Below are 12,347 nucleotides of genomic sequence, written 5' to 3' on the forward strand. Positions count from 1 at the left end.
CATGATTCATGCATGTTACAGGCCTGCATGCGTGTCTCCTACTGGTGTCCTTTGTTTTCATTTTTCATACTCACACAATCCAAACGTCCACTAACAACGTTTAGTTTCCTCTTCTGTATCTTGTTCTTTTAATGTGGATATTTGTGTCCTTTACACACAAAAGTTTATGGCTTATGTTTTGTTCTACTGTAAGAAGCTGTTTAAAGATCAAATGTTAGTTCTTTATAATTATTTTGTTTTTGATGATTATCAGGAGAAAACATAGCGTGACCATGACAAATGAAGCATGTCCTCTCCAGCCTGTCTGTCCTTATGTTACCAGTAACAGACTGGTTTTGTCCTGCATTAGTCTGGACCTGAATGTTACATCTGTGTTACTTTAACAAACCCATCTGACATGTTAACACTAAACATCAAGTCATTAAACAGCCGTTTATGATTGCTGATTCACGACTCTTCTGCGTTCCTATTGGCAGCCCGAGGAGTCGGACCTTCCACACCCGCCCCCTCAGAGAGAACCCAACGTCTTCGTGGTTCCTCAGGGAATCAAACCTGTTCTGCAGAGAGCTGCCATCGAGGTATTTCCTAAGATCTACAACAACTATCGATGTGTGTTTCACTCAACAAACTTCCTTCGGGTAGCAGCATTTTCTTGCAAGCTTCTCCGTTTAAAGGAAGACTCTGCATCCTGTTTTTGGTTGCAAAACTCCAAATGTCCGTTACAGTTTCCCAAAACTCAACGTGGCATTTCAACATGTCCTATTTTGTCTAACGATCAGTCCAGAACCCAAAGATATTGAATTGTCTTTCATGTAAAATAAGTTAAAAATGCAGGAAAACATTTACTTAAAACGTATTTACTGCTTTTCTCTGGTTGGCTTTGTTCTCACTTGAATATCTGTGACGTTTGGACTTTTGGTCAAACCATTTTTAATACAAACACTGGGCTTTAGGTGACTGTGATCAGCGTTTTTCATTATTTTTCATAGATTAAATGATGAGCTGATGATTGAAAAAATGAACACCTGATTCTTTAATACTTAATAGGATGAATATCTGTCTTCCCTCCCTTCTGTCAGATCTTAGCGTGGGGTGTTCGTAACCTGAAAAGTTTCCAGCTGGCCAGCGTTACCTCTCCGAGCCTGCAGGTGGAGTGCGGAGGCGCCATGGTCCAGAGCTGCGTCATCCGCAGCGTGAAGAAGAACCCCAACTTTGACATCAATAAGCTGATTCTTGATGTGGTGAGAACACAGAACACACACTGGCATCACGCAGATGTAATCAGCACAGAGGCTCACGGCTTTCATGGCTAATGAGAGCTCTGCTGTGATGTGGTTTGGGCCACTCATTTATCTTCATCAGCGAAGCCACAACAATGGACTCTACTGTTCCTTCTCCTCTTCCATAAAAACTAGAACTCTTCTGTTGGCCCGAAAGCAGCAGTTCTGAGTGTGGACGTTGGCCGTCCGCAGATGCTGCAGTTGTAGATGCTTCCAGCTCGGTTGCAGAGCTGTTTCCAGCAAAAAGGAACATTTCTGCAGTTGTAAAGAGACTAATGTTTGGTAAATGAAGGGTGGAGGTCTTCATCACTGATGTGACTGCTGACGAGGCGCTTTTAAACTGGATTCCACTGTAGAATGAGGTCGTAAATCTGACTGAATGTACGTGTATGCAGTATAATTTTCTTTAGATTTCAGCGCTCATGTGTGATTCAGCAGCCCAGAAAGTCGTCTAGCTCTAATATTGTACCTGGGAAACAGGTGGAGGGGTTTTATTTGGACCGACAGGTCACACAGAACACAAGAAACTGGGATTTTTAAGGTCACGTTTGCACTTAATTTGAAGTCCATGTGACTGACAAACTTTAGAAAGTGTCTCCTGATTTGGTGTGAGGCTCCCGTATCGAAGTTCACCTTTGTTGAAGGCTGTTTGTCATGGTCGACCTTTACAAACTGTTAGTGAATTTTGAGAATTAAGTCATTATTCTCGACATTTAAGGGTGAAGCCGGCAGTATTCATTAACTGTGTCAGACCTGTGACATCATATATGGCAGAACAGCTGAAGGCAAATTTGACTGTACCTTAAACTTTTATTTAAAGTGGCTCTCTGTCAGTATTTTAGTGAAACTTTATATTAAGGTATAGATATTCACCATTAGCTGGTTGCTCATCAGCATCCATACCAGCAGCACCTTTGAAAGATAAAGAAACACGACTCCAAATCGCTGCATGCCTGCTGGATGTGTAAATATGGAGCTGTTTGCGAACAAGTTTTCCATATCAATCAAAAATTTGTGGCCAAAAAGAAAAAAAAAAAATCAGTGAATGCAATTTTTTATTTTCCAACTGACCTGAAATTTCACCTCAAACAATTAGAGCAGAGTTCATGTGTCCTGTGCTAAGTTACTGGAAAAACAGAGCTGTTTTTCCAACGCTGTTTAACTGAATCGGGGGGTTTTAGACACCTCTTATGATGACTGCGGATCACCCAGGAGGAGCTGTGTGGGAGAAGCTTGAACAGTGTTGAATAGTCTTGAAATTCCCCGTTCAGGAAGCCGATATGAGCCACGCTCTGGCACAGAGAGCTCGATCTGTGGCGCTTCTGTCAGGAAAGATGAATGGTCAAAGCTTGCTCGTGCAAACTTAGAAATATAAATGATTCTGTCAGAAAAGCTGTTTTCTTCTGTTGCCTTTATGCAGTAACAGGGTTTATTTGCCTTATTGGTAAAGCAAATAAATGAATGGAGACGTGGTTTTCCTCTGAAGTGGTTAGTTATTTTGCGGTCAGAGATATCTTTGATGCTGAAATACATCCCAGAATCATTATTTTACTGTTGGAATGGGAATTTTGAGAGTCAGCGTTCGGCCGCACTCATCGCTTATTGGTGCTGATCAACAAGTCGGACACTTTGTGGAAATTCTCCTTCATCAAAATCATCATTTGGCTCCTTAAATGACCAGTTTACATGTTCAATAATCTTACTGAATTCCCTCAATTTCATATTGGCAGCAAAGTACTGTAAAATACTCTGTGACTGATGTATTATTATATATTATTAAGTAGTTTTGTTGCGTCGCAGTTGCTCTACGTGCAGCTACTTTTGTCCACTTCATGTACATTTAGCTGGTTTGGTCCAGTGGTCCCCAAACTAGGGGTTGGGTCATTCCAAATGGTCAAAAGATACATTTTAGGGGTCATTCGATGATTAATGGCCAATGAAAGAAAACCTTTTTTATAATATTTTTTCCCTTTCGGGTCTCAATTAGTAATTTAAATGAATACATAGACATCAACAACTTCATCAGTAAGTCAAAAAGGTTGAGAACCGCTTGTTTAAACTTTGATAATCCGTCGTGTTTTATGAGCTTATTGCATGTTTTTTTTAGTAAAATATTATTGTGACAAGTAACTTGTAACTACAGCTTCATATACTTTGCTAATTTTGCCCCGTTTCAGGGAAAAAGGTGTAAAATTTTCCCATTGACGCCTTCCTGGTTCTCTAGAAATGTTATTGTTGTTAAAGCTTCTGTTCCTGGTTAATCTTTGGCTGATTATTCACCGTGTAACCTTTATTTTCATGGTCATAAAACAGGTTTTCACGGGCTAAACTACAGGCACGTTCCTAACTAACTTATCGTGATTGTCACACTGTGAGCGGACATTTCTTTGAGTCAGTCGTTTATTTTAATCAGCACAAAACCGCAATATTGAAAGCAGGAGCCTCACCAGTCATTATTTATTCTTCAAATGTAAAACTGCCCTCCACCAACATGTTTCCACTGAGTTTACATCGCTGCCATTACATTCCACCTAAGTGTTTTCTTATGAAAACCTAAACTGAAATATGGAAATATTATGCACGTTTTTCCTAGCAGAAGCGGGCTCAGGGTTTAATGTTAACAATATTAAGGCCTGAAGTTGATCACCTCAGTGTTTTATTATGACAGCTTTAACTGGAGCATGGAAATATTCACATATTTTTCCCTCAAATGCATATCCTAACTTTGGCTCCGGCAGTTTAATGTTAACAAGATTAAGGTCCTGTGTTGACCGCCGCAATAGTGTGACAGCCTCCACCGGACTGTGGAAATATGCACATATTTTTCCCCTAAATTCAGCCCCTGAACTCAGTCCAAGCATTTAATGTTAACAATATTAAGGTCTTAAGTTGACTGCGTAAGTGTTTTCGTATGGCACGGGGGCATAAGAAAATGTCATGTGCATAGTTTCCTTAAATACAACTCTTTGAAGAGCCTAACCACCTAATGTTAGCTCTCTCCCTTTATTGTGTGAGTTTAGCATCATCAGCCCCACTTAAGCCTTTTCAAAGCTGCAGAGGTCACATGGATTACAGTTACCAAGTCATGTTTCTTGAGCCGGCCTGCCTAAATGAGAGTATTATAGGGATGAATGTTTGAATGTAGCTGCTGTAAAGGCTTGAGATGGTGAATATTTAGGCTGCTTGTCTAGAATCAGCTTTGAATTTGACTCCAGCAGACGAGTGAACCCCTGTATTATCAGCAGCAGTAAGAGATTTACAGTAAGTGCTGAAGTGCTGGTCTGTTTGTGTCCCGCAGCTTTGTCGACACACTTTGTGAGATGTATGAAATATACGATGTATAACAGATTGAACACAGACAGACGTTAGTCCAGGTTTAAGGGGCTGTGCAGTAAAGATTTTGGTATGTTTCAGAAAACCACGCTGTTCAGTAGCTGTGCACATTAGCAATAATAATGTTGATATAATCACAGCACTGGTCTTTGTGGCCGTCATGTGAATTTGATAAACATGTACTTCACCAGTCCCTGAGCGAAATTTGCTAAATTACATGTTTATCCTGTAAAACAATATTTGGAGTAGATCTTTTTCATGGCAGCCATTTTGACTTCTTACAAAGGGGAAAGCACAGGAGAAACTAGTTTCCAGTTTCCACTTTGATGATAGACTAGTGGGTGAACTGCTGTAGCTGGAGAGCTAACTGCTAACACGCTAGCCAGTTGTGAGCATGCTAGCACCACTCAGTCACAAAAGCTCTCAGGGCTTCGTTCCTTTTTTCTATTTACTCTGTAACTTACTTCCTCCTGAGATTTTGTTCTCAAAACTGAACATAATTTAATTCAGTGAAGTGTTATTGTAGGAGAAAAAAGGCTAGCGAGCTTGCTAGCTTGATCGCTAACAGAACAATAAGTTCAAACCGATTGAAAAGTCGTGTTTGTACTATTGAATGCAGCCTCATAACTGTCGTCTTCTTTTAAATATCTCTGACAGAGGAGCTTAAACAATAAGCTACGAGAGTTTCCTGCATTTTGGACTCTCTGGCTCTCCATCCCCTCAAAGTTCAGCACTGTCAAGGCAGCTAGCTACTGGTCAACGCTTAAAATCTGCATGTCAAAGTTCACCAAAGTTGAAGTGGACATAAAAATGTGCACAAATTTACTCACATGAATGAATCCACTGGTGGCGAAACCATTGAAATGAACTGAATTTGCTGCAGTTTGTGTGTTTTAAATTTCTTTCTTTTTCTCTTTTGTTCCCTCCATCTTTCCTCAGAGACTTCCCTGTGAGGAGCTCTACATGCCGCCCCTCGTCATCAAGGTCATCGACAACCGTCAGTTTGGGAGGAAGCCGGTGGTCGGTCAGTGCACCATTCGGTCGCTGGAGGAGTATCGGTGCCTCCCAGAGGAGGAACGACCGGCGGAGGAGGAGGACAGTGGATGGAGACGTAAGACACGGATGATATAAACACCTCGAGCAATGAAGTCACGCTGATCTTGAATGTTAAAAATGTCTTTCTGCTGTGTTTGCAGGTGAGACGCCAAACTTAATTTGCGAGGAGGTGTTTATTGACATCGATGACGAGGAGCCGCTGATGCCTGACCAGGTAAAACCATCCTAAAGGTGCTCTGTGTGAACAATGCCACGTTAGCACAAAGCTCATCAGAGCCCATGAAAAGACCAAAGCATCAATGTGTTCGTCTCTCAGTACAGTAACCCTCAGCCTGTTTCCTACTCATCATCTATTAAATGAATCACAAATATAGCTTCATTTTTAAAAACAGCTCGTCCTCTGTAGGGACTGTTTTTGGCTGTGGATTAATACACATCGAGCGCTGTAGTGAGTATTTGTTTTGCTTGCAGAGTTTGTCGTGAAAATGATGATTTTTGCAGCCAAACCTTATTTATTTTTTTAAAGATCTGATGCAGTTTGCAGCCTCCTCATTCTGATTATTGCGATCGGGTCAAATTTAGCAGAGAAGCAGTAGGAAATGTTCAGCACATGCATGCATTGTTTCCTGTGAATCCAGTTTGGATCCGTCACAGGAATGGCAGACTCCGCCACCAACAGTGAACACTGCAATACAGAGAGATAATTACATATAACAAATCTAAAAACATCACATATTTGCTTCTGTAAGTCGTCATCAGGCTCTTGTCATTTGCTGAACCAGGTAATAACCACTGCTGATCAATAATCACTAGATTGTGACGCAGGGATCATGTTTATCGAACAAATCAAACCAGCAGATTCACAGAAGAACGTTTGTTTGGTAAAATAGAAACTGCAGCTGAACTTTTGTTCCCCAGTTGCTCCTCATTACAGCCGAACCTACTGTAAGTGGTTTAATACCCAGTGATCCAGAGATTTTCCAAATGCATGTATGAGGAATGTGTGTGTGTGTGTGTGTGTGTGTGTGTGTGTGTGTGTGTGTCATGACATTCGTATTGATTCTTATTTATATGCGTATGTGAACTGTGCGAGTGTGTAGATGTGTGTATTTTCGGGTGTGGGGTGTTACAACCAATAAGTGGAAAGGTCAAATATGAAACACTCATCTTTCCACTGGGAACATTTGTGTTTGCGTGTGTGTGTGTGTGTGTGTGTGTGTGTGTGTGTTCAATGGTACCAGCAGCATAAATAAACATGATCTGACATGATGACATGGCAACCGTCTCTGTGGTTGGTGGTTACCGTGGCGACCACGAGACCCGTGCTCCTTACCGACCATTAACGTCCTCTGTCCATGTTTAAGACATTTCCTTTTCACTCCTCCTGTCTTTCTTTCTTTCTTTCTTTCTTTGTCTTTCTTTCTGTCTTTCTTTCTTTCTTTCTTTCTTTCTTTGTCTTTCTTTCTGTCTTTCTTTCTTTCTCTCTCTCTCTCTCTTTCTTTTGGAGGAACGTGGAAACTATTTTCCAATCGACCTAATCCTTGTTCAAATTTCTCTGGTTTCAGACACACAATTTTCAGTTTATCGTGCGCACACACACTCAGACTCAAACCCACAGACTTAACCACACGTAACCCACCGAGAGACATGCAGCGGTATGAAACAGTGTTTGCATGCTAAAACCAATACGGCCAACAAAGCAGCCTTTACGTTTGGAGCGATATGACAAAGTGATTGATACGTGCATTAACACGCACGCACACACGAGGACATTTTGAACCTCTGATCTTGTGTGTAAGACACTCATAACTTCTGAGCATCGTTGTCTTAAGCTCGTGCTCATTAGCAGCTGGCGAGCTTGCTCGTATCAGCCGAAATTCAGAGATGAAAAGATTGATAGTGACTTTAAACTTAATAACAGTGGCTCTGAAAGGAGGACCGAGCCGCTCACCACATCCACATGCCGTCATGGTCAGAGAGAAGACCAGCAGTCTTCAACAGTAAAATGTGGTTCCCAGCCATTTTTGCTTGTGACCCCATGTGAAAAACCTACTTGTGACCCTCAGTGCAGCTTCTAAACCGATGAGCTGAAAGCAGTTCAATCAAAGAGTTTGAATCTTTTCCTGGAGAGGTAAAACTCAAAAGTAATAAACGATGCAGAAGATAAAAGTGCTGCCGACCAAACCGGAGCAGCCACAAATTATGACAGAAGGAGGAAGTGAGGTGATGTTTTAAAGAGACTCGGGGTGGATCGACCGGTCGCCAAAACATCGGACTTTAACATGAGAGACCGCAGTTCGTGTCTCGCTTCCAACCGGCAGTAAATGTTTTTTTAAACCACGACCACAATCGTTCCCTGACCTGAACAAAGGACTTGTTTTAGCCCAAACCACGAAATTTCCCTAAAGCTAACAAAACTGTTTTTATGCTCAAACCTAATAAACAGATTTATTCAGGGCTGCAGATCAGAAGATGCTTCAATGTGACCTCCTCGAGGGCATGGACGCAGCAAAGTTTGATATTTGATTTGGAGGATTCTTGGTGTAGAAAGTTTAAGGACAACATCAGAGCTAGTTTGAGCAAACACGTGTGCAAAATGCTTCAAAATGAGAAACGTTACAACCGACACTACAGAAACACTGCAATTAGCAAATGATGAAATATCTGAGTTTTCTCAGCCTCCAAATGTGACGTGAAATGCATGCGTTATATTTGAATCAGTCTATTTCAGTTCTTTGACTCGTCTACCGCGTCAAACTGCACCCATAAACAAGCGTCTCTCAGGTTAGGAACGAGTGTTGCAGAGATTACGTTCAGTCATCAGCGCTAATGCTGTATCTCGGTGGACAGCTCTACGGTTTAATGTGGAAATGGAAAAGCCACCGTGGAAAGAAACACTATACGGTTGAGGCGGAGGTTTCAGGAAAAATGAATCAACTCTTACTTCATCAGACCTCGGGGGACAGACAAAGTCATCTGTCTTATCTCCAAGTGAGTCAGTTCGACGCTCAAGGAGTTTAATGTTAAACACCATAATGAGACCAATCACGAATCCTGAGCAGCTCTCAATCATATGCGGACTCCCTGAATTGGCACTCCGCCATCAAAACCCTTCCTTTAATTGGTATTAGATTCGCACTGGAATGCAGAAAATCAAGTAAAGTTTGACTTTCAGACATCGCAGAAGGTCAGAATATTCACCCTCATGCTAAAAAAAAGTCCATCACAACACCACTTCAACTAAAACTTTGGGCAAAACGCCACAACAACATGGCGGCTTCCTGAGCAGAGTGCACTGAGAACAGTCATCTTGAGACAATTTAATGCTCTCATGTTATTTTATGTCTTCAATTTAAATTAGCTCCGTGGGCTGATAATTGAATGTGTTTGCAAATATGTCAGCCGAGGATATCCAGCATCCACAGGAGCTCTGAGCTGGAGAAATGCTTAAAACACACACACCATCACTTTCATGCTTTAGGGACATGACATAGTCTTACATTAATTTCCTGGAGGCCATAACCACTACTTACTCTAACCTTATACGAAGTCTTCACCCTAAAATTTCATGATTTACCTTATGGATTTATGCTATTTGCTATTTGTCCCCACAATGCGTCTCTGTAACGTGGTCCCCACAATGTTAGTATTACATGTAAACACACACACACACACACACACCACTGTGGTCTATTAAATGGTTTCTTTGTGTATATTAGTGAATGGAGGATTGTATAGAATCAGGAGACAACATAATTTGGTCTTATTGGTTTGGCAGACTGCATGAGGCTGTCATAGACTCTGTTCAGGGGGCAAACATAAATAATGCACACACACACACACACACACACACACACACACACAGACCGCAGCTATCCTTGTGTAATCACATTTGTTCCAATAAGGACTGAAGGGAGCTGGACAGGCTGAGGAATGCACTGTCATCAAACTGTGGTCCCAGAAGTCCATTAAAAAAACATCAAAAAAACCCAACTAATTATTGTGTTTATAATGTTGTTGTTGCGTTTGCTAAAAATAGCGAGAAGAGGAGAGTTCAGGGAGAGCGACGTTACTGTCAGAAAGATGGAGAGAGCCGAGGAAAGACGACGTGAAGACGAGAGATAACGAAATGAGAGGCGACAGTCCAACAGTCGATGTTCATTCATTGTTCTGTCATTAGAGCAAAACAAGCTAATTTAAAAGCAATGCTAATTAATAACCTGTATAATATTTAAACGTGGGCTTGAACCTGATGCACAGGCATGAAAATGTGCATCAAGTTTGGATAATTCTGCAAAATCCTAATTACCTTTTAAAATTCTCCTTGTTTGTTTAATGTCTGCCAATAGCCGTATGTTTAGGGAAAGACTGCGGTCGTGGCACAAAAATGACGGTTAAGGTACGTTAAGGCAAACAGCATCGAACAATTCAGCGAAACCTCTCATTACAGTGGCTTCAGAGCCAGCTTGGTTAACGTTAAGCAGCGAGAACATGAGTGTGACATTTGGGAAAATCTGCCTTTTCATGCCAAGCGATTATAAGCTAACTTAGCTTAGCATAAAGGCTGGAAACTGGGAAACAGCTAGCATAGTTCTGTCAAAGGTTACAAAGCGTTAACGCCAGCAGAGACTCCAGGTAGTTAAGATTATCTTATTCTGACATTTTGGCTTAACTAACTCGTTTACGGGCTCTGCTGCTGGTTAATGTTTGTTCTGGGCTGTAATGATGTAAAACGAGCGGCAGCTGTAGATCTTGGAAAACGCGCTGCAGTGATGTTTAAAGTGCACAGCGTTTGAAGTTAATGGGTAACAACGTGGAAAACCACTGGATCGGCCCTTTAAAGGAGCCTGAGGTAAGGTTCAAAGACTGTGAATCTGAGACTGAGAGCTAATGATTTTTTTGGGAAAGAATTCCGAGATCGTGATTCCTGTCGACCTCTCAGGATCCAATGATTCAATACTTCTGTTCTGGAGTCCTGCAGCTTCTCTCTTTGATGTCCTTCACTTTTTCCTCCTTTTTTCTCCTTCATTCTCTCCTCAGTCACCTTTACTTGCTCTCTTTTAACGTCAATCTTCCTCCTCTTCCTGCTCTTCACTTCCTTGCTTCTTTCTTCCTCCCTAACACCTCATCTCCTTGTCTCCTCTCCTTGTTCCCTGTCTCTCCCCTCCTCTACCTGTTATTCTCCTCTCCTTGTTTCCTTTTCCCCCTTCCTGATCCTCCTCCTCTTCCACACCTCTCACCCCCTCTCCTTCTCGTCTTTCTCCTTTCTGCTTTTCCTCTCCTTCCTCTGGCATCTTCTCCTCCTCTTCCTATTCTTTCTCCTCCTCTTCTCCTCCCTCTCTCCTTTGTCTCAGTGAAGTCTTCCTCCTGTTGATCACTGAAGGGGAAAATCTGACCCTCGACAATATCCAAGACAGACCCTGTGGTTTGTGTGTGTGTGTGTGTGTGTGTGTGTGTGTGTGTGTGTGTGTGTGTTAGTGTGTGTGTGTGTTACAGCGTTTAAACAAACACAGGGAGTCTGTTCCTCGTTAGTTGTCTTCTGTCTTGTTATCCCCACAGGACCGCACCACAGCTCTTCCTCCATCTTTTTTCATCTACTCCTTCCTTCCTCATCTCCTCCCCTCCTTTCACCTCCTCTTTACTTCCTTCATCCTTTCCTCTCTCCTTTCCTCCTCCTCTACTCACTTCATTCTTACTTCCTTTTCATCTTCACTTCCTTCCTTAACACTCATCCTGCACAAATCTCTCCATTCCTCCTTTCACTCTTTCCTTTGCTGCCTCCTTCCATCCTCACATCTTTCCTCCTTTCTCTCTCTCTCTTTCTAACTTCTTCCTTTCTTCCTCTTTCCTCCCTGTGCAACTCCTTCCCTCCCATCATCCCTCTTATCCACCCCCTTCATCCTTCTTTCATTCCTTCCTCTCTACATACCTTATTGCCTCTTCCTTCCTTCCTTCACTCCTCCCTCCCCAGCTCTCTTTCATTCATACCTCTTCCTTTCTTTTCTTGTCCTCTTACTTTTACCTTTTTCTTGCATCTTCCTCTTCCTCTTTCTTTCCTTCCCTCCTTTTATTCCCTGTGCAACTGTCTTGCTCATCTAGTCCTCCCTCCTTCCCTTCTTTCCTTCCTTTCGTCCTTGCTTGTTTCCTTCTTCATGCCATTTTCCCTTCAAAATTTTCCCTCTTTCGCTGCTTCCTTTCGTACTTCCATCCAGAAACTGCCGTTCTTTCCTTTCACCTCTCTTTCACTTCTTCCTCCTTCCTTCCTCCTTACCTCATCTTTTCCCTCCTACTTTTCCAGTGTGCACACCTCCCTTTCTCCTCTCTACTCCTTTCTGCATCACCTTGTGTCTCCCATCAATCCTTCCCTCCCTCTTGACCTCTTTTTCTCCATCTCTCCCTCCATCCCTCCTTTCTTCCATCCTCTCATCTGTGCTCCCCCTCTGTGCTGCCTATACTCCCTGCACTCCTTACATCCCTCCATCTTTCTTTCCATCACTTCTTTCATTGCCGTCATCTTTTATCTTTTTCTCTTTACATCCCTACTTTTTCACCGCTTCTTCCCTTCATCCATTTTTTCTTTCTTCCTCTTTCAGTTTCATTTTTCTCTTCACCTGTGTACCCTCGTCATCTTCTCTTATCTCTCTTTTTCATCTTTCTTTACCTCCATCATTCTGTTTT

General features: G+C 42.1%; 1 protein-coding gene across 5 annotated transcripts in view; it reads left to right on the top strand.

The window, feature by feature from the left end:
- Positions 1 to 12,347, top strand: part of dysf (dysferlin, limb girdle muscular dystrophy 2B (autosomal recessive)) — a 73,764-nt gene that overhangs the window by 26,119 nt on the left and 35,298 nt on the right. For all 5 annotated transcript variants that reach the window (XM_076724723.1, XM_076724725.1, XM_076724721.1 and 2 more), the window contains 4 exons: positions 477 to 578; positions 1,080 to 1,241; positions 5,553 to 5,724; positions 5,810 to 5,883. In XM_076724723.1, the coding sequence (XP_076580838.1) occupies positions 477 to 578; positions 1,080 to 1,241; positions 5,553 to 5,724; positions 5,810 to 5,883 (510 nt within the window). The remainder of the gene's footprint in view (positions 1 to 476; positions 579 to 1,079; positions 1,242 to 5,552; positions 5,725 to 5,809; positions 5,884 to 12,347) is intronic.

Source organism: Chaetodon auriga, chromosome 24, assembly GCF_051107435.1.
Source record: "Chaetodon auriga isolate fChaAug3 chromosome 24, fChaAug3.hap1, whole genome shotgun sequence".
Classification (NCBI taxonomy): domain Eukaryota; kingdom Metazoa; phylum Chordata; class Actinopteri; order Chaetodontiformes; family Chaetodontidae; genus Chaetodon; species Chaetodon auriga.